Source organism: Gavia stellata, chromosome 39 (genome assembly GCF_030936135.1).
Source record: "Gavia stellata isolate bGavSte3 chromosome 39, bGavSte3.hap2, whole genome shotgun sequence".
Lineage (NCBI taxonomy): Eukaryota > Metazoa > Chordata > Aves > Gaviiformes > Gaviidae > Gavia > Gavia stellata.
This window is the reverse complement of record NC_082632.1, coordinates 379042-405719: the sequence shown is the minus strand read 5'-3', so window position 1 is coordinate 405719 and position 26678 is coordinate 379042. Positions and strand designations below refer to the sequence as shown.

The 26678-nt window shown below is 51.5% G+C and overlaps 3 protein-coding genes and 13 non-coding genes across 16 annotated transcripts; 10 read left to right on the top strand and 6 right to left on the bottom strand.

Moving 5' to 3' along the window:
• Positions 1-1133: 1133 nt before the first annotated feature.
• LOC104263407 (zinc finger protein RFP) lies at positions 1134-4710 on the bottom strand. The gene is made up of 7 exons (XM_009820080.2): positions 4291-4710; positions 3605-3700; positions 3032-3262; positions 2811-2833; positions 2404-2519; positions 2174-2203; positions 1134-1648 (listed from the first exon to the last, which is right to left on the bottom strand). Exons 1-7 carry the CDS (start codon positions 4708-4710, stop codon positions 1134-1136), a joined length of 1431 nt encoding a protein of 476 aa, XP_009818382.2.
• LOC132320587 (zinc finger protein RFP-like) lies at positions 1134-4710 on the bottom strand. The gene is made up of 7 exons (XM_059833117.1): positions 4291-4710; positions 3605-3700; positions 3032-3262; positions 2811-2833; positions 2404-2519; positions 2153-2203; positions 1134-1648 (listed from the first exon to the last, which is right to left on the bottom strand). Exons 1-7 carry the CDS (start codon positions 4708-4710, stop codon positions 1134-1136), a joined length of 1452 nt encoding a protein of 483 aa, XP_059689100.1.
• Positions 4711-8811: 4101 nt separating this feature from the next.
• LOC104263406 (E3 ubiquitin-protein ligase TRIM39) lies at positions 8812-14033 on the top strand. The gene is made up of 6 exons (XM_059833124.1): positions 8812-9231; positions 10233-10328; positions 11037-11267; positions 11987-12009; positions 12764-12879; positions 13519-14033. The coding sequence occupies exons 1-6, from the start codon at positions 8812-8814 to the stop codon at positions 14031-14033; spliced, it is 1401 nt and encodes a 466-aa protein (XP_059689107.1).
• Positions 14034-15881: 1848 nt separating this feature from the next.
• On the top strand, positions 15882-15953 carry TRNAE-CUC (transfer RNA glutamic acid (anticodon CUC)). The gene has a single exon. It is a non-coding gene; the product is annotated as a tRNA-Glu (tRNA).
• A 477-nt stretch (positions 15954-16430) lies between these two features.
• Positions 16431-16503, bottom strand: TRNAV-CAC (transfer RNA valine (anticodon CAC)). Its single transcript has one exon. It is a non-coding gene; the product is annotated as a tRNA-Val (tRNA).
• Positions 16504-16872: 369 nt separating this feature from the next.
• On the bottom strand, positions 16873-16980 carry TRNAL-CAA (transfer RNA leucine (anticodon CAA)). Its single transcript has 2 exons — positions 16943-16980; positions 16873-16918 (listed from the first exon to the last, which is right to left on the bottom strand). It is a non-coding gene; the product is annotated as a tRNA-Leu (tRNA).
• Positions 16981-17147: 167 nt separating this feature from the next.
• Positions 17148-17220, bottom strand: TRNAK-CUU (transfer RNA lysine (anticodon CUU)). Its single transcript has one exon. It is a non-coding gene; the product is annotated as a tRNA-Lys (tRNA).
• Positions 17221-17599: 379 nt separating this feature from the next.
• TRNAV-CAC (transfer RNA valine (anticodon CAC)) lies at positions 17600-17672 on the top strand. Its single transcript has one exon. It is a non-coding gene; the product is annotated as a tRNA-Val (tRNA).
• A 491-nt stretch (positions 17673-18163) lies between these two features.
• Positions 18164-18235, bottom strand: TRNAE-UUC (transfer RNA glutamic acid (anticodon UUC)). Its single transcript has one exon. It is a non-coding gene; the product is annotated as a tRNA-Glu (tRNA).
• A 216-nt stretch (positions 18236-18451) lies between these two features.
• On the top strand, positions 18452-18523 carry TRNAE-UUC (transfer RNA glutamic acid (anticodon UUC)). The gene has a single exon. It is a non-coding gene; the product is annotated as a tRNA-Glu (tRNA).
• A 288-nt stretch (positions 18524-18811) lies between these two features.
• Positions 18812-18884, top strand: TRNAV-AAC (transfer RNA valine (anticodon AAC)). The gene has a single exon. It is a non-coding gene; the product is annotated as a tRNA-Val (tRNA).
• A 704-nt stretch (positions 18885-19588) lies between these two features.
• Positions 19589-19661, top strand: TRNAV-CAC (transfer RNA valine (anticodon CAC)). The gene has a single exon. It is a non-coding gene; the product is annotated as a tRNA-Val (tRNA).
• A 508-nt stretch (positions 19662-20169) lies between these two features.
• On the top strand, positions 20170-20242 carry TRNAV-AAC (transfer RNA valine (anticodon AAC)). The gene has a single exon. It is a non-coding gene; the product is annotated as a tRNA-Val (tRNA).
• Positions 20243-22341: 2099 nt separating this feature from the next.
• On the top strand, positions 22342-22413 carry TRNAE-CUC (transfer RNA glutamic acid (anticodon CUC)). The gene has a single exon. It is a non-coding gene; the product is annotated as a tRNA-Glu (tRNA).
• A 133-nt stretch (positions 22414-22546) lies between these two features.
• Positions 22547-22619, top strand: TRNAK-CUU (transfer RNA lysine (anticodon CUU)). Its single transcript has one exon. It is a non-coding gene; the product is annotated as a tRNA-Lys (tRNA).
• Positions 22620-24936: 2317 nt separating this feature from the next.
• TRNAK-CUU (transfer RNA lysine (anticodon CUU)) lies at positions 24937-25009 on the top strand. Its single transcript has one exon. It is a non-coding gene; the product is annotated as a tRNA-Lys (tRNA).
• Positions 25010-26678: the final 1669 nt, after the last annotated feature.

Below are 26678 nucleotides of genomic sequence, written 5' to 3'. Positions count from 1 at the left end.
GCCCCCCATGGACCAGGGGTGCATGGGGAGCAGAAGAAATGGGACTTTGGCTTTTGTGTTTCCTTCTTCCTCATGAAACTAGGGGCTTGATGTGCAGGGAGAAGAGATAAGAAAAGATAAGAAAAAGGAGGCAAAGAGAGGGGGAAAAGCTCTGGAGGGGGGACCCTGAGGTGTGGAAGTGGAAATTGGTGGGAAAAGGGGAAAAATTCAGAATAACAATGATGGAAAAATCAAATTTTCCCAAGGTTTGCCTGATTAAGTATAGACATCCCCATCTGGACTCCTGGGTTTGAAGGTGACTGGCTCAAACTTTACCTTTTTTTTTTTTTCCCTAACCTCCCCATGGGTGCAGTTGCCCTAAACCAGACAGTTTCTCCCTTATAAAGGATCCTGGGGTGGCTGGTTCAGATGCAGATGTCTGCTCTGCAAGTTTCTGATGCCAGGTGAGGTTAATCTGCAAGGTGGGGTCTCACCAGCGTGGTACCTTCACTGATGGAACGTTCATCCATGGCAAAGATGCCCCTCTCTTCTCCTCCAACAACTGATATTTGAAACCTCCATAGTGTAGATCATTAATAATAAAAAAAATTATATTATTTTCTCCTCCGTGTCTTTCCCCTCTGGTTGGGACTGCCAGCAAACAGGAGAGCAGCATGGCACATGGCTTCCAGGGATGTCCCTAGGTCCCTGGATGGGGCTTGTGGACCTTTCTGGGCACAGTCAACTCACAGGCTTTGTGTAAATATCAGGAGCGGGATTTAGCTAACCAAAACTCCATCTCCCCCCCTTGAACCTGACACCCAGAAGCAGCAAATAACCAGACTGAGAAGAACATTACAGCATGTAAATCTTTTTACTTCATCTAAAACCATAAGAGAAGGGAGAGAAGCAGTCAAGCTGGTACAAGATGCTGTGGGGCAGATGTGGTTCCATTTGTCAGCCACTGATGTCCCAGTTTGGGGTTGACCATTTGGGACATGGACCCACAGAGATGCTCAACCCTTTGGCATCACTGAGGATGGAAGGAGAGGCCGGAAAGGCCAGCTAGGACTTTAGTGGACAGAAGTCCTCCAAAGTGCTGGAAATAGGGTGTCGGGGACATAAAACTTGTGTTTGGCTGAGAGGGGAGAGCTTCAGGGGCACAATGTGATCTGGGACCCCTCGCTCCACACCAGGAACCAGGGATGAATACTCTCCCCTTTGAATGAAGCTGCTGGGAAAGTGAAGATCAGGGCCCTCTTATCGGCATCAAAAAATGCCACCTGACCCTTTTCATAGTCCAGGGAGACCCGGACCCTTCTGGGAACCTGGATCTGGTATAGCGGGATGCGCTCAAGGGAAGTGAGAGCCCAAAACTGACCCTCACAGAGACCCATGGACCAGAGCTCCATCTCGGGGCTCACGGAGGTCGCTTCCCTCCTCTTCAGGGAATCTTTGGCCACCCCCACGGCCCAGGAGCCTTTGGGTGTCACCTCCACCTCCCAGCAGCATCTCCCCGAGGTGATGCCCTCGCAGCCCAGCACGCAGGGATCGGTGCCAAACCCCTCAGCAGATGGGTCGTGTTGGGCGTCTTCCCACCTCACGCTCCTCCCGTCCGCCGACACGACGAGCTGGGGGTGAGCCGTGGATGGATCCAGGGTCACCTTCACTGCAAGGGATGGAGACCAGAGTGGAAACCAGACTGTTTCCCACAGCTCCGGGCTGAGTGGGGAGGTCCTGCAGCATTATCCATCCTTTGGGATGCTCTGCCCTTGCTGCAGGGGCAGATGTTGGTTGCATTCCCCACCCCACAGGACTCAGGTGAGCGTCAGAAGAAGCTTCCCAAGGGAGCAAGAGAACAAGCCCCAAGGCAGATGAGTAGGAGACCCCCACCCCTTTTTTGTGCCAAAAATGCCAAACTAGGCATTTGTACCCTGAACATACTGATTTGAGGGGCAGACTCAGTCTTCATGCAGCTTAGCAGCTCCGTTGAAAGAAATGAATCCATCAACACAATATGGTGAGGATTCCTTGACTCCTTATGGCATTTTTGCCCCCCCGTCCCATTCATTGTTTTGTTCAGACATGGCAGTATCTTCCCCAGATGACCCTCCAACTCATGGCCCATCCCATGTTGGGCTCAGCCTTCCCTTGTTCCTTCCCACTCCCTCACCTCCAGGAGATGTGGACTTACTCTTTTCAGGCAGCTCAAACATCAGGATGTCTAGAGAGGGGAGGAAAGAGACATTATGTGATATAACACGCAGGTATCAGCATGGGCATGAAAACAGCACGGTTGTTTGGCCACACTGAGATCACATATAAAAATCACAATAAAATGTAATTTATGCTCTAAGTAAATAAACACAATTTATGCTCGCACAGGTATTGCTCCATCTCCCCACCCCAGCCCACGCTCAATACCTTGGAAGCTCCTCAGAGTCTCCTCTAGAGCAATATTTTTCTCCCTGAAGTGACTGATTTTCTTTTCCAGCTCTGGAAGAAGCAATGGGGGCTGCTGGAAATTTTCCTTTTCAAACCTAGGGAAGGAGGACAGAACGAAGAGGTGAGGATGCATCTTCTCAGAGAGAGACCAAGAAATCTTTTGTGCACACCCATAGCTCAGGGGAGCTGGTGCAGCCTTTAATAAACCTGCTGCACATTCAACGATGGGTAGAGACACCTTTGCTCGGAGCCTCTGTCCACAAAGCCAAATATTTGACTTCTTGGTGAGGTTTTGTAAAGGCTTTCCTGTACCTGTCCTGTCAAACACAAGGTCCAACCTCCCTCCCCAGCCTGGGATGGAAGGAGAAGCTCAGGAAGCCCCATACCTGCTCAAGGTGCCTCTGATGTCCTGGAAAGAAGAGAGGGAAGAGGAAAACTCAGTGAATGGGTCTTGGCAGCAAAACACCTACTGAAACCTCAACAGCATGGATGTGGCTTTGGAGCAGAGCATAGCCTGGGTTTGGCTGCATCACGGGGCCATACCCAGAGCCAGAAAATAGCCTGGACCCAGGCGGTGATAACCTGGCTCCATTCCCTCCTCCCTCACCCGCAGAAATTTGCTTGCTGGTTGCTGGCACTTCTCCTCCATCTCCTGGATCAAGGTATCCAGACGAGAGATCTCCTTCGTCAGACTAGTGATGTTTTCTTCCTGCGTTTTCTCCAGGTCCCTCTCCAGGTCCCCCAGCTGAGCCAGCAGATGACGGGCATGGTCCTCCAGGAAGAGACGCAACCCTTCGAACTTGGAGAAAACTCCCTGCCGCTCGGCTTCGGTCTTCTCCTGCGAGGAGGGGACACAAGAAGGGAAGAGGAGGGTGGAGAAGGATGCAGCAAAGTCCCACAGGTGCACATCTAGAAAGAGTCAGTGGTCAGTGTCTCAAGTATCCTATATCCTTTATATATATATTTTTTTTTTGCTTCGCATTCAGCAACTGAGTCCCTGGCAGGGCTCTGCCTGTTATTTTTTCCTACAGTGCACTGAAAAGTCAGGCAGAGTTTGGTTTGGTACCTGGAGAGGGACCCCAGCCCCAAGGCAGCGTGGGATGATCACCCACATGGCATCGCATCTAAAGCCAAAGGCAGACATCCAAACCCCCATCCCACCTCGTAAAAAACCGTTTACCAGGTACTCCCAGCTTCTCCTCATTTCAGCCTCTCGAAACCCCAGGAGTTTGTCTCTGTCTTCCTTCAGGACTTGCAGATGAGCCTGGATTTGTCCCTGAGGGGAAACAAAAATAAAGACCTCATGTCTCTGGAGATTGAAACAGCCTAAAAGAAAAAGATTACTCCGGGTAGGGGATTGCACTGTGGTCAACTCCAGAGCTTCTCCTTGTGTCCCTCTTGGTCCAGAAGGACCAAGATGGTTTAACTCACTGATGCAGCAAGAAAACATCCCCTTTTTTATCGAACCATGTTCCTGCTGGTTTAGAGAGCATCTTGGGATCAGCAGATGTCCAAGTAAGACCCAGAGCTGGGCAAAGGCTTGAATTTTGCAGTGGGGAAGAGGGGATTAAGACTTCACCCCTTCAGCCACAGAGCAGCAGGTTCTCAGATGAGAACTGAGACAGCAGAAGCGCTGGTGCGTGGTCCACACTGTCATTTTGAAAGGGGACGGTTTGCTCTGGGGGAAGAGCAGAGGCAAACACCCAGAGGGGGACGATGTTTCTGCCCCCAGCCTACTGCCCTGGGTGGGGGCAAGATGTTTCACAGCCCGATGGTAATGTGCTGTGAGGGGGACATCAAGCCCTGATGGTGCTGGTCTGGCTCCTAGCGCACGTCTGGGTGGGGAAAAAAAAAAATCGCCTTTACCTTGTATTCCTGGACAGCATCCTGCACAGGAAGCATCGTGTGAGACCGGTGCGCTCGGGACTCCCGGCAGATCACGCAGATGAAGGCTTCATCGTCTTTGCAGAAGACCTTCAGAGGCTCCCGGTGCCTCTCGCATCCTTCCTCCTCAACCGTCTCCCCTCTGGCCGCCTGCAAACTCAACCGCTTGGCTATTTCGAGCACCCGCGCCAGCTCCCGGCTGGGCCGAAAGATTCTCTCCGGTGCCGTCTCCCGGCACTGCGGGCAGGAGAAATTCGCCGTGGACCACTCCCAGCAGCGGGTGATGCACGCCCGGCAGAAGTTGTGACCGCAGTGGATGGAGACGGGGTCTCGGAAATACTCCAGGCAGATGGGGCAGGAGGCTTCGCTGGGGAGCTCTGCGGTGGGGCTCGGCGCAGCCATGGGGCCGCCGATGCGAGCTGCGAGGTGTCGGCCACTTTCATTTTCCTCCGAGCAAGGGAAAGGCGTTTCCCTTCCTGCCGCCCCCAGGGTGGGCAGAGCCAGAGCTGAGCCTGGGTGGGAAGGCAGAGAGTGGGTGATGGCCAAGTCCTCTTGGTTGCATCCCCCAGGGTGGTCCCCATACCCAAAACGGTTGGTACTTGCGGTCCGTACCAGTTCCTGGTACCCACAGCCTGGCGGGGAGGAAGGATGGGGAAAGGGAGCCCTGCCAGGTCTGAGGGTGAGACCCACATCCTGGAAAGGGTCTGGGCATGGGGGAAAAGAGGATTTGGGGAGGGGGCTTGGCATGGAAAAGTTGGGGCAGAGCATCCGTGCAAGAGGCGAGGCTGAAGGCGGCTTGGGAAGGAGGTATCGCAGGGAGGGTGAAGGAGGAGGAATGAAGCCAGAAGTGGGGGCTGAGGGGCACCCACGTGGAGCGGGAGAAGGGTCCCAGGATGGGGAGAGGGTCTAATCGGTGCTGCTGGCACATGCGGGGCCAGCGTCGGTTCTGCCTCTGCAGCAAACAGTGCCCAAGGTGGGGGGAAAGCAGAAAAGGGAGGTGGGAAATGGGACCGCATCCAGCTCCCTCTCATCCTCGGAAAACTGCAGCCGTCTCCCCCCACCTCTGTCAAATCCTCTCCCTGCAGCTTCAGCCCTTCAACTGTTCCCACCTTCTGCATTGCAAATCAGGATCAATTCCCAAATCCCAGCTTATTAGCGTGGTATTTCTCCAGGTAGCGATAGATGCCAGCACCCCAGGGATCCCATTTCCAGCACAAAAGGAGCTGGATGCCCCAGCCAAGAGCAGCCTCATCCCCTTCCTCCCTGTTGGGAAGAGCAGTACTTAGTCCTTACATCCCTCTGGGAAAGTCTTGTCTGCACCCGGGGGGGCTTTGAACCTCTTTAGCATTTGCACCACCCTTTTGAGTTGACCCATTTGTGGCTTTGACCATCACCATCCCCGTCCTCTCCGCCTCTGCACAGCCAGGCATCAACCAATGGTTAAAACAAATAATCCATTTCCCAATGGACCTATTTTTCAGCCCAAACAGTTCCCTCATCTGGCTGATCCCACGAAACCGAGATCTGCGGGAAAAGCAACTCTTCCCCTGGTCTGTATTTAGGTTTAACCCCAAAACTGCGGGAAAAGGAGGCAGGAGCAAAAACACGCCATGCAAAGAAAGTGGAGGGTGGTTTGTGCCTGATGGTTAATTGCTGTTGTCCCCAGCCTCGTGTCTATGCCTTGAAGCAATTAAGCAGAATCCCACGGAAAAACCTTTTATTACTGATTTTCTTTTTCCTCTTGCACAGAGGCATCGAGCAAATGCCTTGCTGTCTTTCAAAACAGAGCCTCCAGCTCCCTCTTGAGACCACAATAGTCCCTGTTGATTACACAGAGCCAATTAAGGGCTCTTTTGGAGAGGGGTGTCATTATTTTTAACCTGTCTCATGCCCAACCCAGTTTACTGCACAGACAGCTGTAATGCAAGGCTTAAGTTGTAAAAAACCGCACCAAACCCAACCTCAGGAGCTGAGCCAGGTTATCCACAAAGTCAAATCAAGCCTTTAGTGAGATTTGCCTTGAGATTTAGGTTTGATATTGAGGGAGGTGAAAGGGATACACTTAAGTACCCCACGGTTCCCTTCTCTATGGCTTGCTGCTGTTAAAAATCAAGTTCAGCATCATCTAGACATGGCAAGTGATGCTTTGCCCGCTTCTCAGCCTCTCCCTTAGCACACACATCCCTCACCCAGATCTCCCCCACACCAACGATGGGAACAGAGTCCCATATCATCTCCATCCTGGGAGAGGCAGCACCAAACCTCTGCTGAATTTTCTCAGGGGATAAAACTCCCTTACTGAGGGCACCGGAGTAATGAATCATGATGGGGAGGATCAGCAGAGTCCACAGCCATGCATGGATGCTCCTCCAAGGCAACTTGCAGAAGGATCATGCCCCAGGACTGAGCTTAAATAGAGCCCCTGGTCCATGGGCAGGGGGTGGGGGGTCCCAGGTGGAGCTGCTTAGGGCTGTTGATGCTCATCAGTGCCCCCAGGGCTTGGCAAAATCTACTGACATTGCTGGGTTTGGAGAAGCTGAGAGGCTTTTCCAGGCACATCAAGCCCAAAAGAGGCACAGCAAAGAGCAAAGCCGCTGCAGGCGGTCGCTGGGAGATTACTCTGATTATGTGACTCATGTAGGTAATTGGGGAGGAAACGTGGCTTTTGGTGCTGGGGCAGAGGTGATGCTGCTGCCAGCACTTGTGGGACAGCAGGAGGAAGAAAAGCAGGAGAGAGAACAATGTCCCAAAAAGTCAAAGTCAAGCAGTCCCTCAGAGGTATCCATCCCAACACCAGTCTCTCTGCACATCCCATTCCCCACTAAGTCAACCCTTAGCTCCGCATTAACAAAAAAAAAAAGGTGCCCTGAGTATGAAACCGTACCACAAGTTTCAGTCTGAGTGTTCGCGTGCGTGGAGCTCTGCACCGGAAAATCATGACCCCTGAAAACACTTGCAAACAAATAACGGCGGATGAGTTATTTACTGATGTTCTCAGAAAACGTGTCGCTTCGTTACCCATTCTCAGCCCAATGCAAATAAGTCCCGTTCGCTTCAGCACGCAAAGGGCTTCAGACCGGGAGCAGCTCTTCCACGTGCCACAGACCGATGGTCTGTGGGGTTGAGTAAATTAGGGATTTCTTGTCCAAGAGGAAGAAGAACGCCGTTGCTGTCCCTCCAGGAGAGCCGCAGAGGGATGGAGGGGAGTTGAAGAGGACATTGACCACTTTGGTGTTATGAAACCCAATTTGGGATGAGGTCTTGGTGGCTTTGGGGGCTCGTTGCTACAGCCCGAGGCGAGGGGCTGTGCAGGAAAACCAGGGATGCTGAGGCTTTTAAAAACTGGCGCAGAAAAAGCAGGGGCAGGCTCATGGGGTGGAAGCACATTTATGCAGACAGACACCCAACCGACCGTGCGAGGTCAGTGGAACTGGAGTAAAGTGGCATCGCAAATCAAAAAGCAGCCATGGTGGGGGGGAGATTTCCATTGCTGGAGGGTTGTTCCTAAAATATCGACTTTTTTCCCCAAAACGTGGTGGCTGAGGGCTGAAGGAAGCTCTCCTGCAGCGTGGTGGGATCTTGGGTGAAGGAGAACCTGTTTCCGAGCAGATTGCGTGAGGGGTACGGCCGATCGTGGAGTTATTTCATTTACAGGGTGGAAGAAAATCCCCTCCCTTCCTTAATCACAGGCAAGCTTGGGAGAAAAGGAAAACTAAAGACTAAATAAACTAAAGATTAAATAATTTCAAAATTAAATAAAGAGGGCGAGTGGTAATCAGCTGCTGCTTGACTCCAGCCTCAGCCCTGAACCATGAAAGAAACGGCATCCTGTTTAAAAGGAGAAGCGAAAGCAACAATAAAAGTATTTATAGCTGCACGTACACACGCAGAAATGAGGATGCTGGCAGGACGGCGGCGAAGCCGGCAGTTAGGTATGATAAATAATAAAGAGCTGAAATGAGCCGCGAAGGATGTGTCTCGGTGGTTTAACTAGAAGAAGGGAGACTTATCCACAGCAGGGGACTTGCTTAAGCTCTATTCCCATGGCCGTGCCCTTCAATTAATAAATTAAAAGTGCATTTATTAATAAGTAATGAATGGTTTCTGGGTGCTGCACCCCGTGGGGAGGCTTGGGGTCTACCTTTCAATTTGCCTGGGTATTTATTTTGGGGAGAGGGGTGATACAGAAGCTGCAGGTGGATGTCTAACAAGCCAGGAACTTCTGAAGGATGTTCATTTTCCTTTTAATCTCTTTTCAACCCACCGGGGTCCCTAGGGAAAGAGGGATTCTCCCTTCCCCTCTCCAACCACTCAGTGCAGCATTTTACCCAGCAGCGGTCGCAACCCGGAGAAAACCTGGTGCATCTCAGCAGCGAAACTCCTCCGCCGCTTGCTTTCGCCTCCCTCGGGGCCCGAGACACCTGCAGGAAGGGGAGCAGCCAACGGGCAAGACCAGCCGGGGCGGAAAACGAAAGCTGCCCTGTCATCCTCGCCGCCAAGACCATGGCTGCAGACAGCCCTGCCGAAAGTTTCCGCGACGAAGCCTCCTGCTCCATCTGCCTGGGCTTCTTCCAAGACCCCGTCTCCATCCATTGCGGTCACAACTTCTGCCGGGCGTGCATCACCCGTTGCTGGGAGGAAGCGGAGGAGAATTTCGCCTGCCCTCAGTGCAAAGAGACGGCTCCGCAGAGAAACCTGAGACCCAACCGGGAGCTGGCAAAAATCATCGAGATAGCCAAGCGGCTGAGCCTGCAGGCAGCCAAAGGAGGGGCGGGAGGGGAAAGGCTGTGCGAGAAGCATCAGGAAGCTCTGAAACTCTTCTGCGAGGAGGATCAGACCCCCATCTGCCTGGTTTGCAGAGAGTCCCAGGCTCACCGGGTCCACGCCGTGGTCCCCATTGAGGAGGCTGCGGAGGAGCACAAGGTGGGAGGTCTCCGTGCGTGGTGTGGGGATGAGGGAGGAGGAGGTGACCGGCTCAGGGAGCTGCCTGCAGACATCTGGATTTCTACCCCTTCCAATTTTCTTTCTGTATCGTGGCATGAGCATTGGATTACAGCCACACCACTCACTGCCCGCTCTGTGCCCCCCCTCGCTTCCATCGCTGGTCACCCCGACTGTCTTGAGGCTGTCGTTTCCACATCACCATGGTGTCCTCATATAAATCGTGCTGGAAAGGAGCCCAGGAGATCATCTAACCCAACCTCCTGCTCAAAGCAGGGCTAGCTATGCTGTCTCGGACATTTGGGGTGCAGGAGATGCTGCGTGTAGATGTACAGGACAGAATCTGGTCTTACGGCGGTGGTGCGCAAGGCGGGGTTGGGTTTTCCAGCATATCCATGGTCTGGGCTCCAGTTTCATGGTGTGCATGTGCTAGTTGCTGTGAAAGCTGATTTCACTGCAAGCGGGAAGAAAAATTTGCTCTCGTCGCAGGTGTGTGGTGTAGCCCTGGTCTCACCACACCAGGGTGATGGAAGGTATGGTCTCCCTGCCATAAACTGGCTTGAATGTCCCATCCAGGCTTCGAGGTTGTGACCAAAAGCACATTCCTTGGCAGATGAACTGAGCAAACAGCCCAAACTTACAAGTTTTGGGTCAGTGCTGAGCACAGCCTGAACCCGAGCAGATGCCAGCAGGGTCTCCCCGGTCATTTAAAGCACCTTGTCCGCTGATTCGGTTCTTTACCTGAGTCTTTTCCAATCTATGCCATGAATTTCACCGTGGTTGTTGGACAAAGTGACTCATTCTGCCTGCCCTGCTCTCCCAGAAGTCAGGGTGTATGAATTCCCAGAACCAGATTATCGTGTTATCAAGCAGGGAAGAATCTGAGTTGGTAGGAGATAAACCTGGACAGGCGGGATGAGGGTAGAGGGGTGGATCAGCTAGAGGAAGAAAATGCACCAACAAGGTGTTTCTTCTCCACTCAGGAGAAATTCCAGGCTCACGTGCAGATCCTGAAGGACAAGAGGGAAAAGCTGTTGGGGCTGAAAGTGGCCGAGGAAGGGAAAAGCCTGGAGTTCCTCGTAAGTGTCCATCCCTGGGAGGTGATGGCTTTCTCCCTTTCCTTTCGGTTGTCCCTCTGGCCATGGTGATGGATGCGGAGACACGAGATGTGCCATGGCCAGAGATCACATCTCCACAGTCCCTTGCACATGCATGGGAATGTCCTCTCCGTTGGGGTAAGGTCTGGGCAGTGACGACAGCCGGTCACCAGGGTAGATTAACAAACGCTCCCGTTTTCCCCATGTCTCCTGCTCCTTGTATGTCTTAGCAGGCTGGGAGCATGCGTCAGATTTTGCCAGGTTACCGTCGATCTTTTTCTTCCTGGGTTTTCTCCCAAGTGGGGCACGTTCCCAGATTCCCCCTATTAATACATACAGAAAATGGGTATCACCCAATTGCTTCTTTCTTGCCTTGTTTTCCCTTTCCCCAACCTCTTTCACTGACTAATCTGTTTATGGTTTTGTTTTGTGTCTTCCCTTGTTGTTCAAAGGTCTGGAGCATTTCGGGTACAAAGATTACAGTCCATGGGAATTGCCCTTTGCCAGCAACTTCAGCTTAGAAATGGCAAAAAAAAAAATTGTCTTAATTATTCCTCTGCTCTGCAACGGGCACTGGAATTTATGGCCGCGTTATAAATCATCACGTTAAATCATCTCTGTTGCGATTTTTCTTGACCGTTTCTGCCCCCAGCCCTGCCTCTCCTTTGCGTGGGTCGGTTCTCGTTGCAGGAACGAGTTGAAACGGAGAGGCAGAAGGTTGTGTCTGAAGTCAAGGAGCTGCACCAGTTCGTGGAGGGACAGGAACGTCTCCTTTTGGACCGGCTGGCAAAGCTGGACCAGGAGATCATGAGGAGACAGGAGGAGAACATCAACAGGCTCTTGGAGGAGATGACCTCCGTCGACGAGCAAATCCGTGAACTGGAGGAGAAGTGTCAGCAGCCAGCGTGTGAATTCCTGCAGGTGAGACCTCAGGCCCCTCTGAAGACCACTGGCCTTCAACACCAGTGGTGTCACCAGTCCAGGAGTCAAATTCATTCTAAATACTCCTTTTAAAATGTATCTTTCAAAGCTTTTTTTTTTTTTTTAATTATTTTCTTAAATGGTCACAAGTGTGGCCCAACTGTCCACCTGAATATTTTAAATCAACCACCACCTATTTAAATCACTGTCTGTTTACGTGGGTACGGGGTTCATCCATCTGGTTGTACACATCTACATCCAAAATGATTGTCCAAGTCCCTTCGTACGCAGTGGAGAAACATCAGGCGCTCATCTCATCTTTAGGTAGCCATCCAAACCCATCATCTGAGCCCACCTCCGGGCTCTGGTTAACTCCTGATTTAAAACATTCAAATACGTTGAAGCAGTGGTGTGCTTTACCAGTAATAACGCCCATTCTGGAAGAGTCGGGACATGAAAGGTGGTGGGTGATGGCAGATAACTACAACGAGCTGCTCATTAAGTGACGTTGCCATGACCTCACCTACCTCCCCAGCAGATCTGCAAACACTGTGCAGGCAATTCAGCATTAAGGGACTCATTCTAGAGCCGTAATTTAGACAGAGCAGTGCCTTGAGTTGCCTGAGGTCACCCCACAGCCCTGCAGTAGCTGCTTGTTGTTTACTATCAGGCTGACTTTGCTCTGACCTAACGCTCCTCCTCTCGTCTTTCCCTTGTAGGACAGCAGAAACATCTTGAGCAGGTTTGTGACTCCTTTCACGTGTTCTTGCGGTGTTAATGTTGTTTATCTCTACGGTGGTGACACTGATGGACTCCGAAACGCCAGCCACTTATGATCCCCGTGTGCTAGGGACTGTATAGACATGTAGGAGAAAACCAGGACACCGCAAAAGGTCTAAGTAGGATGCTGAAGACCAGGGAAAGGTATCAGATGGGATGATGGTACCTCCAGCTCTGCTGCAGCTTCTCCTCTATAGTCCATCAAAAATTATTCCTGGAGGTCTGAGCTTTCACTCCCTGCCTTTGTAAGCCCATCAAAAATAGCGACCCTAAAGCAGCTAAAAATATGTGGATGTTTAAACACCAGGGAGTGCATCCAGGTGGAAGGGAATCCAGTATGAACTTCCACCCCTACGACAGACCTTTTCATGTCCTCTTTGGACGTGGATTGAGAAGGTGCGTTATTGGAAAGGCAAAAGTGGACAAGGAAAGGCATCTTTTATTGCCTGCGTTTCCCTTGATGTAGAGTGCTGCTGGTCGTGATAGAAAGCCTTTGCCATCCAGGGACTATTCTCTTTGGGAACAAAATAGATGTGGGCTCTGGGTCAGCAAACCCTTCTCTGGGAGCTCATGACTGACTGCCCTAGGTCCAAGCCTTCGCTCTAGTCCTTCTATTACTTATTTCTTTTTAAGAAATCCCAGTTGAAAATCAGTCAGTGCATAATGAGAATTATGAGCGAAGGAAGTGTTATTAGAAAGGTCTTCCTTCTTTCCAGGCTTGAGAAGGACAGTGCCCAGAAGCCGGCAGAGACATCGCCCGAACTGGGAGAGAAACCCACCGCTCTTCCTCAGAAAAATATTGCCCTCAAGGAGATGCTGATGAAATATCAAGGTATGGAAAAACTGGGGAGGAGAGGTTTTGAGGTTGTGCTAGGTCTGTCTGCAGCAGGTCTAAGGAAGGAGATCTCAGCGAGGTAGGAGAAGTCCTGGTGAAATGGAGAGATACCTCCAACATGCCCCGCAGAGCTGTAGCCATATTAGCATAGCAAGAAGCAATTACTCTAGTTGATTACGTGAGAGAGGGCGAGTTTGCCTACTGGCAGAGCTCGGGGAGCATGGTAAGCGTTGGGGTGCTGTGGGACCTCACGTAGGGTCAGCGTCGCCTTTGGAAATCACCTCTTTGAATGAGACCAAAGGTGAAAATTGCAAATATTTCCACGAGAAAACTTAAAAAAGGGAAGTCATGGGACACCTGAGGCTTTCTTTCCTCTTTTCAATGGCCCAGAGACTCCCAGCAAAAATATCCACGCTTCAAAGCCTTATTTTTACTCTAGATCGAGCTCCCTTCATGCAGCCACCTCTTCCCCTCTTCCGATCTTGCTCGTGGGCATAAACCCATTCCCGCTCTGCTCCAGCAAACAGGCACTGGGAGCTGGAGCATCCCAAGCTGGGGGAAGATGGGGAAAACCTGACCCTAACGTCCTTGAGGACCGAGTTGTGCCTGTGATGCTCATCTTCCCTCTGTCCCCAGTAAGTTTGACGCTGGATCCGGAGACGGCGCATCCCCGGCTCGTCCTATCCGAGGATCGCAAGTGCGTGAGATGGGAAGACACCCGCCAGCCCGTACCGGACAACCCCAAGCGTTTCGACTCCTCTCGCTGCGTCCTGGGCTGCGAGGGTTTCAGCGCGGGGAGGCATTACTGGGAGGTGGAGGTGGGCAATGGGGAAGCCTGGGCTGTTGGGGTGGCCAAGGAGTCGGTGAGGAGGAAGGGTCGGATCAGCGTCAACCCCAAGGTGGGGATCTGGGCGGTGGGGCAGTGTGGGAGCCAGTACCAGGCTCTCACCTCTCCTACCATCCCCATCTCCCTGCTGGCTGCCCCCAAAGTGATTGGGATTTATCTGGACTACGAGGCGGGGCGAGTGGCATTTTTCGACTCCAATAACGAGGCACCGATCTTCACCTACCCCCCGACATCCTTTGCGGGGGAGCAAATCCTCCCCCTGCTCTGCCTGGGGAGGGGGTGCCAGTTCACGCTCTCCCCCTGACCCCTCCATGGGACAGCATCCGCTCCAGTCTCACTCGTCGGGGTGTGGGGAGACCGCGGGGGCTCATCACCCCGGAGATGGCTTGAAGAATGCGCTGTCCGGGATGGAAAATTCTCTTTTTCCCATAATTTATGTCAGCAAGAAGCATCGGTTGGTTCAGAGCTTGTAGAGGAGGGGGGCTGCCCTGCTGCGCCCCCAAAAAACTGCATTGCTCTGTCATCGGGTGGCTTTGCCAGCGATGCTGCCCCGGTGCATCCATGCCCATAAACCCCTTCCAAAAACCTCTCTGTCGGAAGACAGGGATAAGAACTGAGCCGAACACGCGCTGAGCCGGTTCCCAGGTTCTCTCCCTCCACCCTTTCCGACCGACCATGCATCCCTGCCATTTGCTGGACCCTTTTTTTGGCTCACCGAGCTTTCAGCTCCGCAACTGAGCATAGATGGCACAAAAGCCCGGAGGACTTCATGACAGCTTCAAGTTTTATGCAATCTCTGACAAGGTGGTAATAATCTAATCCAAGGGCGAGATAGATAGACCTGATCTGGTGGAAGGGTACTTTAAATCATCAAAAGTACGTGCATCCCTGGTGTGAACTTGTGTTGGATCGATGCTTAGTGCTGGGTGATGTCCACACCTTTGGGCGCTGCAAGGACTCACCTCTCCATACGCAGCCATTCAGGCTATGGTCCCTCCGTGGAGAAGGGTGGCAAATTTTAATTTATTTCATCTAGAAATGGCTCAACAAGTGCGTGTAGGAGTATTTACTTCTCTCCTCTGATTACAGAGGAGCCCAGATCGATTAGATGGCACGGAGACATGTCTCCTGTAGATGCCTAAACCCAAGAGAAATAAATCCTTCCCAAGACAGAGTTGGCTTTAACCTCTTCTTGAGTAACAGCCTCGGGCTGAGCTGTCGCCTGATGGATGTTTGGGGGTATATGGGGGAACCCAGGAGAGATGGAGGGTGCTCACGGAAGCGTTTCCCAATGGATGGAGTCAGTGTTTTCAGCTATCCAAACCAATTGTACGGATGTGCCTTTGATTGCTTGAAAAGCTTTGTTTGCCTCAGCTGCCGAATGCAAACTGCGGAAATGAGAATAAGAAATTGCCTCCTTTGCAACCCGCTCTTGTGGTTATTTTGTCCTGGCGCTTCGAGGGCAGCGAACGGGAACCTCTGCGAAATCCCAGCTGGGCAGAGCCAGGCCTTCCGTCGGCGATAACCATTCCTGCATCATGCGATAGTGCTTCTGCTTAAAGTCCCGAGAGTTTCAGTCCTTAACTCATTTCAGGAGCTCATCCCTAAGTGGCAGCAGAGGATTGAAGACGTTCTCGCAGGCCTCCACGCCCCCCCAGGTATATGCAAAACCCTTCTGGAAGCTGCCGCACGCCCCACAATTAATTTGTTTTGCATGCAGAGAACAGCTCTGCTTGTTCGCTTTGCATGTGCAGGAGAACGCGCAGCGCGAGCAGCGCAGCCAGCGCTTCTCGTCATGCAACAGCGAGGCGGTGCGCCCCAGGGAGATGAGCAACTCCAAACTGGTTCCCAGTAAGAAGCTGCCTGCGAGGGGAGCAAGGGGTGGCCCTCGCTTCCTTTGCCTCCAAGAAACACCAGGATGTGGGTAAATCTGATTGCCAGGCGGCCGGGAAATGCCGCCCTTCCCCGAAGGAAAGCCATGTGCTGGCTCCTGGGACAACCTTTCCGCTCGAGCTGCAGTGACGAGGGGGTGAGGCGGAGGGTGCGGTGAGGACGGGGGAAAAGGGCCAAAAATAAACGGGAAACAGGTCAAAGAAATGCAAGAATTGGGTTTGACTGGGATCCAGCAGCGTGCGATGAGTTGCGTACGGCCTCCCTGGTGGTCTAGTGGTTAGGATTCGGCGCTCTCACCGCCGCGGCCCGGGTTCGATTCCCGGTCAGGGAAGATACTTTTACCCATCCCAGACCCCTTTTTTTTTGGGGGAAAAAAGCCTTTAATTTTATAACGAGACGCCCCCCTAGAAACATTCCTTACCTCCTCTTTGTGCTCCTATACCTTCCCACGCGTGCACACCTGCCTCGGCAGGATGCCCCCTCCACCCTGGCACAGGCAGCCGCGCATCCCCACAGCCGCTTGGCAGCTCGCTGCAGCGCAGCCTCACCTCTTTTATTTGGGAATGGGCAGTATTTAATTTTTTTAAAATTTTTTAAAATTTAATTTAATTTAATTTTATATGCTCTTTAGAATTTTTTGTTAATATGGGTAGCAGCGAGAAGTATTTACCCAAACCGTGAAAAAAACGGGGAGAAATTGGAAAGGTAGTATTTTTGCGCGGAAAAAAAAAAGGGGGGGGTGTGTAAAAAAAAAAAAGAAAAAAATTAACACACCCCCCAAAACAAAACGAGCAAGGAAAATGCTAAGTGTTTCTGCCCGGTTTCGAACCGGGGACCTTTCGCGTGTGAGGCGAACGTGATAACCACTACACTACAGAAACGCCGCTGATGTTGGACCCCCACCCGCGCGCACCCTGCCCAGGTCGGGGTGCGGGACCCCCCCACACCTCCTTCAAGGGGTGCTCCAAACCCCACCTTATTTTTTGGGCCGTTCGGCTGATTTCAAGAAAACACGCTGGTTTCCCCGCCGAGGAGTGCCGGCAAAAAAAACCCAACACAAAAAAACCCGAATTCGGGGGGAAAAAGCAGCGAGACGAAGCCTTCTGCGCCCTTCCCGCTGGGAGAAAAACACCGATTTGGTCGTTTTTTGCGGTGTAATCGCAGAGCGCTGCGGCGGTTCCGGCCGGAGGGAGCGGCGCGAAGGGGGAAATTAGCGGTTTTGTAGGAATGAGCCCCAAAAAAAAGGCACCTGTCAGGAGTGGGATTTGAACCCACGCCTCCACGCGGAGACCAGAAGACCCAACTGCGGGAAGGCAGAGCCTTGAGTCTGGCGCCTTAGACCACTCGGCCATCCTGACGGTGGCGGTTTTGGGGCCAAAAAGGGGAATATAGCGACGCTAAAAATGAAGTTTTTGGGGTTTTGGTGCTTTTTTGGGGGGTTGATGGTGATTATCAGCGGGGGGAGCTCGGAAAAGTCGGGAATACGATTTTCAGGCGCGTCGTGGTAGCGGGGGAAAAATTAAGCCGCCCAACGTGGGGCTCGAACCCACGACCCTGAGATTAAGAGTCTCATGCTCTACCGACTGAGCTAGCCGGGCGCTGCCAAAACCGCTTTCTGTCCCCATTTTGGTGCGGGGTTCCGGTGGGTTCAGCCCCTTTTTTCCTGCCCGCGCCCGGGCGGGGAGTGGGGAGAAACACCCCAGCGGAGAGGTTTGTGGCTGAGAATTCTCCCCACGCGGGTCCTGCGGGGCGGTGTGGGCGTTTCTGCGAATTGGTGCCATTTTTGGTCCCGCAAGTGAGTTCGGAAATGCTTCCCCCTTGGGTAAATAATAGCGACGGCAGCAGGAAGGCGGAATTCCGCGAGAATTGGGTGGAAAAGCTCTTTGTTTCGTTTCTCCACGCGTGTTTTGGCACCGCAGAGGGGTCACGGGTGGGGGACAGTGAGGGCAGAGGGAGCCCATAACGGCGGCGCAGCGCGTTTCTGTAGTGTAGTGGTTATCACGTTCGCCTCACACGCGAAAGGTCCCCGGTTCGAAACCGGGCAGAAACAGCTCTCAATTTTCCCTCCTTTTCCTGAATTTTGCGGCTCAATATCCCTCCAAATTCTGGAATGGCAGCCTTGCAAAAACAGCTATTTACAGCAGGAGTTTCAGGGAGGGATTTATTTTAGTCTATGCACTAATATTTTCCCTGGGGAGCCGGGACAAGCGGGGCAGCGGGTTCAGCGCAGCTTGGAGTCTCACTTCATCACGGATACACCTCTTGCTCCTGTCCCCTGCGCTGGGGACAAATGTCCTTTTTGGGTAGGAATGTGCAGGAATCCGTTAAACTGTGTCCCCTGATATTGGGGAGCGGAGCAAAGGCCCTCATAAATTCAGTCCCACCAGACCACAGGAACTTATTCTTACAGAAACACCTCGACTGCTTTAATCTGCCGTGGATTTGGAATTGCGTGTTATTTTCTAGAGAAAGGCAGAAATCCAGCGGAGATGGGGAGGAATTTATAAATCCAGCTTAATTTCAGAAAAGATTAAGTTGCTCTTCCCTGACCGGGAATCGAACCCGGGCCGCGGCGGTGAAAGCGCCGAATCCTAGCCACTAGACCACCAGGGAGCTGAGAATTGCCCCAATTTTACCAATCTCATCTTTTATCTCTGCACTTTTAGTCGCCCTCCCCGAAGTTGCCGCCCTCCATCAGCCCGAGAGGAGCTGCTTTGCTCCGGCCGCAGAATTAATGAAAAATAGAAGAATTCATTAAAAATTTAAAAAAAGAATTTAAAAAAAATTAGAAAAATTAATTAAAAACGTTGGTTTTACCCCAATCAGCTCTCCCTGGTGGTCTAGTGGCTAGGATCCGGCGCTTTCACCGCCGTGGCCCGGGTTCGATTCCCGGTCAGGGAAAGTTCCTCTAGGAAAAGAAAAGCAAATTCTTTAAAAATCATCATTTTTCCTCCGCGGGGGTCCCGCAGGACTCCTCTGCACGTCGGCGCTGGCAGCTCCCCACCCTCTCCCAAATAAAACCTCTTCTTCCTCATCTCCCGAGCGTGGATGGCTACAAAAAATGGTCATTTTCTGACGCTGATGGCAAATTTGAGGAGAATTTTGGTGGAAAAGGAGCTGGCGGAAGGTGGAGGTGGAGATCTGGGTCCACCCTGTCACGAGTGGGTCACCTCAAGTGCCTCACACCGCGTTTCTGTAGTGTAGTGGTTATCACGTTCGCCTAACACGCGAAAGGTCCCTGGTTCGAAACCAGGCAGAAACACCCTTTTTGGGCTTTTTCGGGTGGTTTTGAAGCATCACCTTCATTTTTCACTCATTCACCCCCTTCGCCAAAACATTACTTCCACACGCAGGGCAGCAGGGCTGGGAATCGAAAGGCGAGAAGGGCTCTCGGCGCAGGGAAACCTGACTTCCCGTAGCGCGAGGCCCGCCTATATACGTAACTTTAAATATAGCTATAATATACGTGTAAACGCTTTGCTTCTTCCAAAAAACCGCATTAATACTCAGCAACAGAACTGACCCCTTTTCTTTCCCTTGGGGCTCACCGTGGGGCAACCCAACCCCAAAACCAAACACCTGATCGGGGCACAAACGCGTTGTCTCTGGACGGGGCGGCGGAAGCAGGTGGCTCCATTTTTTTAGTGTTTTTCGGACAAATACGAGGCTGTTTCTGCCCGGTTTTCAGCCGAGGATGTTTTGCGCGTGAGGTGAACGTGCCACCGAGCGTGCGACCCCGCTGCAGGCAGCGGTGCGGCTCTGTGCTTTGGGGTGATGCTCCACAAGCCGGAGAGCGACGGGCGGAGAAAATGGGCTAAAAGCAAGCGGTTTTGGGGTCTGGGCTGCGGGGAGCAACATGGGAGAGGTGCGCATTTCCCAGCAGGTTTTGGGGTGCTTGGGAGCACCCACTGAAGGAATCGGGGTTCACCCTATTGTAGTTATGGTGCAAACCCCCAAAATCACCCCGTTTCTGTAGTGTAGTGGTCATCACGTTCGCCTCACACGCGAAAGGTCCCCGGTTCGAAACCGGGCAGAAACACCATTTTTATGGCTTTTCCCTCGCTATCTTGCCAATATTAAAGGAATTGGGTCATTCTGTGTGGGGACGGTGACTCCGGAGTGACGTTTGGCCAACTGGAGAAGGGACGTTGGCCCTGTCCCTTGCAAGGGGATGGCTGGACACTCGTGCTCCTTTTTGGGGTACGTCTGGGGAAGGCGTCATCCCGACGCGTTTCCTTCCTTAAAAAGCGTTTTTAGTTGCGGGATTCCCTCCGCCTGTCAAAAGCAGCGCGTGTTGGGTGTTGGTCGGTTGCGTCCATGGCTTCGAGATGATGAAGAAGGGTGGCCCAGATGGGTGTTGGGAAAGGGGGAGGGATATTTTTTTGTGTTGTGTTGTCTTGGAAGAGGAGGGGAAACCCAGAAGAGTCCGAATAAGGGCGAAAAGGTCAAAGGGCTGTGGGGAGGATGACTGTGAATGGGGAAAATGGAGTGGAAGAAGCTTTATTGTGAATTCCCACACCTGTGGCCCCCAGAAGGGCCATTGACAGGTTTCTGTAGTGTAGTGGTTATCACGTTCGCCTAACACGCGAAAGGTCCCTGGTTCGAAACCAGGCAGAAACACAGTTTTTAGCGTTTTTTCCCCTCTCCTCTAGCCTTTTCCACCCCTCTCTGCAATGCCCTTATACAGGACACCCATGTGCTCTCTGAGATTTAATTTTACTGGTTATTTTGGGGTGGTTTTGGGACCAGCAAATGGGGTGGGATGGCTGCTTCATCCCAGCACTTCTTTTACATCCGTAATTTTTGACGTTTGCTTTCCACGTGGATCGAGAGGAATAGCTTGCGTTTGCACGCTGCAGTTTCAGCAGATCTCATCTTTTTCCATCACCCATTTAGACAGCGATAAAGAAGACTCTGCGCGGTCCTATCCCAAGCTCACGCAGCGGGATACTGCCGTGCCGGTGGGGACCAGCAGCTCTTCTTCCTAAAAGGGAACTGTGCCCAACTGAGGGCACTAATGAGCATTAGTGGCCCTGAAGAGCCCCACCTGGGACCCCCCACCCCCTGCCCATGCCCCAGGGGCTCTATTTAAGCTCAGTCCTGGGGCATTCAGCCCTTTTGCAAGCTGCCTTGGAGGTGCATCTGTGTGTGGCCGTGGACTCTGCTTGATCCATGCCATGGGCTGCATTCCTGGCTTGCCTTCAGCCCTGCCTCCTGCCCACGGACTTTCCTGCTGCCCTCACACAGGTACTGTGGGACAGACCTGAGTGGAGAACCCAGGGTGGGAATTATCTGGCATTGGGGGTTATATGCCAAGGGGGTAGAGTTTTTCTGCTGCGTGGTGATGGGCAACTTGATGCTGTCCCTGTGTGATGTTGGTTTTGTTCCTGGGATGCTGCTATTTCTTTGGCTTAAATATTACTTAAATATTTCTCAGCTCTTCCACTTGCATCTTTACTCTCCTGTCCAGCCTCTCTCTTGCCCAGGTTGAGTTTCTTCCCATGCCTGTCTTATGGCTCAGCCCCATTCCTGGATGTTGTACCCAAAGTGATGGTTCTGCTAGGCTCGAAACCAAGCAATGAGTTTGTTCCCTTCCCCCCAACACATTTTGTATTCATTCATCCCATGAGCTGAAAAAATAAGACTGTGTGGAGGGGGAGACTCTGCAGTCATGCATTCCTGCTTCTGGATGGAATTATTTGTTCTTGGGACGTGACCTAGAATAGCAGCCAAAATCTCAGGCTCCACGTTCAATTAACTCTCTGGAGCACAACCTGCTGTCGTTAAATCTGGGCTTTCCCCTCCTTGCTGCATCTCTGCTGACCTACATTGCCATGTAGCTTTTGTTAAAGCTCTTTGCTGTTCATAGTTCCATTCTTCCAGAAACTCAGACATAAAGAGCCTGGGCGGGGGGAAACTGCAGCACTTTTTCTGCCGAACTGTTGTCATCCTCCTCGCGCTCCTCCGGTTTTATTTCTATTCCACTTGCAGATACGTGCCAATATAATGTTACCTGTAGTGTGGCACGTTAGGAGAAAATGGAGACTTCCCTGTAAAATTGGGAGAGCTGCATGCAGTAATTGGAGAAAGAGGCCTCTGTAATGACTGAACTGTGTTCAAACATGGGGAAGATGCCTAAAAATCGGGAAAAATCCGTAAATGAGCTGCAGTTCTTGTGAATACCAAGGATCAGACTGATCCCCTTGCAGCAACAACATCACCCACAGCTCTGCATATTTTTTATAGAGCTACTGAGATGCCAGCAATCTACTCTTTTTCACCCTTATATCACAGCTAAGAAACAGAGGAACGTATGGCTTCTGGGGTGTCTTTCACCCAGCCGAATGCGCTGAGATGAATCCAGCAGCTGGAAAGTTGGGAAGACCTTTCAGTTGTGATGGGAGCAGACAGAAACCCCATGTGTTTGGGGACAGGGTGTCACTGGGGGGGGGGGGGAAGTAATTTGGTGGCTGCAAGACCTTTCTGGGGTAACTTCTGGGCTCCCAGGTGTCGGAAAAGCCACCAAGAAGAGCCCACTGCTGGGTGGCAGCGGAAGATAAACTCAAGGATCTGTTGGATTGGGAGGATTTTACCATTCAGCTGCTACAGGAGGGAGGAAGAAAAGACGTGGGGACCCTCCTGCGCACCAAGAACAACCCAAATCCTTTGTGCCCCCCGTACCTGGCGTTATATCCGGGGGAAAAAAGGCATATTACAGCTCCCTGGTGGTCTAGTGGTTAGGATTCGGCGCTCTCACCGCCGCGGCCCGGGTTCGATTCCCGGTCAGGGAAAGAAAATTTTTACTTGTGTTTTTTTTTATTTAGTGGAACCAACTGCGCAATGCGGAGCATCCCCCTCCCCCCCATTGCACCGCCCGTATCTGGATTGATGCTCAGGAGCTGCACCATCCCCTTTTTGCACACAGCCCGGCTAGCTCAGTCGGTAGAGCATGAGACTCTTAATCTCAGGGTCGTGGGTTCGAGCCCCACGTTGGGCGCTTCACTTTTCTTTCCTTTTTTTCCCCCCAATCCTAGCAAAAATTTTGAGGCTGTTTCACATGGGACAGAGCACCAACGCTGGGAGATGTCATGGGAAAGGGAAAGAAAGGAGCTGCCTCTCCCAACAAATCCAACACCATAGAGGAATCATGGCCTTCCCTTTCTCTGAAAGGAGGAAAGAAGCTGCCTTTCTCACCCTTTCCATCATTTCTCTGTTTTAAATTCTCCTTCAACCTCTGGTATTGCAGAGTGATTCCCGCTTGCTCTCACCTCAAGCCCTAACATTATGTTACTTATTATTTCTTCAGGCAGTCTTGGAGCCATGTAAACCTCTCCAGACTGGAACTGGGTAATAAATAGGAGCAAATCCAGCCCCAGGGTGTTATCTGCTGTACCAAAATGCTCTCAAAGTGCCTGATAAATCCCAGAAAATCCACATTCTTCAATTTACAACACAGTGCTTCTAAATACAGGGTGGGGAAAAATATTTAATACCCTATTTTCTTATATTTAATGCCAGAGATTGAGAGCATCCCTTTTCGTTTAGACCAAAGCCTTTTGCTCAACAACAGAGGATGCACCACAGGTAAGAGCAAGGGGAACAGAGCTGTACAGCAGAGATGAAAACGAAAGTTGAGCTTCGGACTGGGAAAGTATTACACTGCGCTTCTCTCCAGACTTGTCTGGACCAGGCTCTGCGTTGACCTCGTGCAAGGACCCAACCCTGTGGGAACTTCGTCCATGTGCTCTTTGTTTCTGGCTGCCTGGGGGAGTTGAGCTTGGCTTCATGCTTGAGAAAATGCAGGTATCATCTGTATTTGTGCTGTCAGCACAAGAACAGCTGCGTAAACATTGTGTTGGGTTGGTACAGGTGAAGCCAAAGGACTTGGAAATAACTTGGAGGAGGCAGGCAGATTTCTTAGAAATGCATCCTAATTAAACATGTCATTACTTCAGGCCATAACTATGCAGCTTAAACCCTCCAGAAAGAGATCTGACTGTGGGCACCAGCCTCCAGGCTCTGTTATGAGCCATATTTCTCAAGCATGTGTGGTCCACGAGTTGTGTTGGTTCTTGGACCATCATGTTGCATCAAGCAAGCATCCACTCACGGGGGTTGTCAGCTGGTTTTCACCTATCTGTGTCCCATTAAGGCCATGGCAGGAGCTTGTTTGCTCCATATGGATAACAGCGGTTCACGCAGCTCTGCCACCCATCTGGGTTTTAAAGGAAGCCAACGACCCTGGTCCATTGGAGCCTTTGGCTTGAAGGGGTGTGAGAAGAGCATGTTTTGGTGATTTCAGGTCCCATGCATGGAGTGGGTCAGCTGGGAGGAAAGGCTGGATAAGAAAATCAAAACAAGAAAAATACAGGCAAGGAGGGGAGAGAATGGGAAGTGCTGGAACTCTTTTCTCTTCTGCAAAGTCCTACCTGCAAGCTTAGGAGAAATGGGCTCCAGGATCAGGTGAACGTTTCCCAGCCCTTGTCTCTTTTAATCTCTTCTCTGCACCATGAGGAACTGCAGCCAGTGGGATAGATCAGTGTGATTAAACATGATGCTGAACAGGGAGGGCGGATAGGGAAGGGAGGAGGGAAGGCTTGCTTTTTGGCAGGATCCCCAAATGGGATGAAGTGTGTCCTTCTACCCCTGTTATTGGTGCTATTTGTGGAGGAAACACCAACTTATCTGGTCTCAAAAGAGGGACTTGTGAAGGTGCTGCCTTCACAAGGAGAGAAGGGCTACAGGCTTACTCGTAGGTCTATAAAATCTGCCTCTTTGGGTCTTTCCTGCAGAGTTAACCCTGGGTTGACTTCAAAGTTGGGAGCTGGTGGTGTTTCTCTGCATAAAGGCCCTGAGAACCTGTAGACTCGCCCCTGTAATGAATGACTCCATGTCCTGGAAGGTTTGTCCGGTCTTGGTGAGGAGCTGTGTTTGCCCAGGTGTGAGCAGAAGCATTGTTCCCACCAAACAATATCCCACATCGGCTCCGAGGTCGTTCAGGTCCTGGGTCAGCCCAAGCATAGGAGAGGAATAAAGGCAGCGGGGATGCGTGGCCGCTGGATGCTCGGAGGGGAAAGCAGAGTCTGGTAAGAGACCCTCTCTTGGGGTTTTGCTTTGGGACTTTTCTGTGTCTGTCTTCTGCGTTTCGTGTCCGCTGGCACCATCCCAACACACCCCCTTAAATCTCCCAGGGAAGAACTTCCATTTATTTGAATACCCCTATTTTTACACTTGTGAAATGGGATGTTTTGCTAAATCAGCACCAAATTTAGGCTTTTCAGCCAGAAAAATAGTGGAAATAGAAGACTTTGGCAGCCCGGCTAGCTCAGTCGGTAGAGCATGAGACTCTTAATCTCAGGGTCGTGGGTTCGAGCCCCACGTTGGGCGCTCAAATTTTCTTCCCTTTATTTGCCCAAACCTGTGTCCCTCCAGGTATAGACAATCATGGTGCTATTTCTAAGTGAGAGGTGGAAGCATCTTAGGAAATAAAGAAACATGGATTTTTTTTTTTTTGCTCGTAAGATCATTTTGTTCACTTGGGAGGTTTATACCTTGAAAGCATGGCTATTAAATGGATGGAGCAGAAAGGTGGAATTGCCTGTATTACGGCTTTTTAAGGTGCTGGAGGATTGTCTAATAATGTACTTCATGTTTCTCTACTCATTTTGCCCCAAAAGGGACATCACAAACATCTGTACTGTGAGGTTTTTGCCCGATTGGTTTTCCCCTTGCTAGAAGGTTGATCACCGAGGAAAATCATTACAGGGATTAATTGCCTGAGCCATCCTCATTCATAGGTGACCCTGTGTGGGCTGAGGTGCAGCTGGGAGGTCAGGATCTGTCCCTTTTCCCAAGATGAAGGCGCTCTTTGTGGGGCTGACCCTTGTCTTGTGCATCGGAGTCGGTAAGTGGAGAGTCACAGTTAAATGGGATTTAATAAAGGGCGGGGGAATGTCTGATGGTGGTTGGAGGGGTCTTGCCAAGCTCTTGATGTCGGCAGCGTTGTCTCTGGGTGAGCTGGGTGCCAGCTGCTCCGAGTCTACAGTCAGTGGAGGGAAATCTCTGCAACTTGTTTCCTTATTACTTGAATGAAAATGACTTTCTCTCCGCTCACTTCCCAGGGAAGATATTAAATTTAAGGAGATCTCCTCTGGGCCAGGACCTCCAGCTGTAGGTTGCTGGATCCTGGGCTAGATGTGCACCTTCTCTGCCCCAGAACGCTGTTGTGATGGTCTTGCTGTGGTTAAACCCCATTTCAGCTGGATGAACCCCACCGCAGAGCCCACATCCACATTTATTCTCTAGTTGGTTTGTTCACCTAAAGCCGTGTCTGTCTGCAGAACTCTGCCAGGAAGGGTTAGGTGTCCGTAGGCATCATTTGCCTCTCCCTTCAAGATGAGGGCTCTCATTACCAGGTCTGTAGGTGAAGGTGACACTTGGTCCCTTCCCTGGTGGGCTCTACATCTTCTCTGGGGTCACCCCCATCTTATCGTAGGGGTTTTTGGAGCAAAACTCCCCGTGGCTCTGCAGAATGGAGCCCCAGGTTCATTGCCTCTTCTCTGTCTGCTGCAGTTGAGGCTCTTCAATGCAAAGTCTGCAAGTACAAGATTCCCTTCGTTGGATGTTTCCGGGGAGCAAATGAAACAACTTGTGAGCGGAGAGAGAAATGTGCCATCATTAAAACCTCCCTGGGTATGCAGTGTGTTTGTGGGGGGGTCAAAACCATGTGTTTTCTTTGCTTCAGTGGGGGTTGTCCTTGTCTTTGGAGAGCCAAATTGATTTGCAGAATGAATGAGGATGCAGCGATGAACCTGATGTGGGAAAGGGCTAACGCAAAGGGCCGGATTCCTTCTCTTGATGGAGGTTGCCCTATGTACGGTTAAAAAAAAAGTCCCTTTTAGATAGAGGAGAGACTCTGTCTCCCAAAGAAGCTGTGTGAGTTTTGTCTGTGTGTGCACATGCCTCATTTAGCTCTTTCTCTTAATTAAAACAAGCAAGGTGTGACTTCATTTGGGTGTGCTATTTAAGGGGCTGGTAACTTCAAAGTCCACCACTA

Coding starts and splice junctions, on each gene's coding strand:
- LOC104263407 (XM_009820080.2), bottom strand. CDS start 4,710: ATGGCTGCGCCGAGCCCCACCGCAGAGCTCCCCAGCGAAGCCTCCTGC. Junction 3,263..3,604: donor GGAGAAGCTGGGAGTACCTG/GTAAACGGTTTT, acceptor CCCTCCTCGCAG/GAGAAGACCGAAGCCGAGCG. Junction 1,649..2,173: donor GTTTGAGCTGCCTGAAAAGA/GTAAGTCCACAT, acceptor CATCCCTTGCAG/TGAAGGTGACCCTGGATCCA.
- LOC132320587 (XM_059833117.1), bottom strand. CDS start 4,710: ATGGCTGCGCCGAGCCCCACCGCAGAGCTCCCCAGCGAAGCCTCCTGC. Junction 2,834..3,031: donor CAGCAAGCAAATTTCTGCGG/GTGAGGGAGGAG, acceptor TCTTCTTTCCAG/GACATCAGAGGCACCTTGAG. Junction 1,649..2,152: donor TAAGTCCACATCTCCTGGAG/GTGAGGGAGTGG, acceptor CATCCCTTGCAG/TGAAGGTGACCCTGGATCCA.
- LOC104263406 (XM_059833124.1), top strand. CDS start 8,812: ATGGCTGCAGACAGCCCTGCCGAAAGTTTCCGCGACGAAGCCTCCTGC. Junction 11,268..11,986: donor CAGCGTGTGAATTCCTGCAG/GTGAGACCTCAG, acceptor TTTCCCTTGTAG/GACAGCAGAAACATCTTGAG. Junction 12,010..12,763: donor AGCAGAAACATCTTGAGCAG/GTTTGTGACTCC, acceptor CCTTCTTTCCAG/GCTTGAGAAGGACAGTGCCC.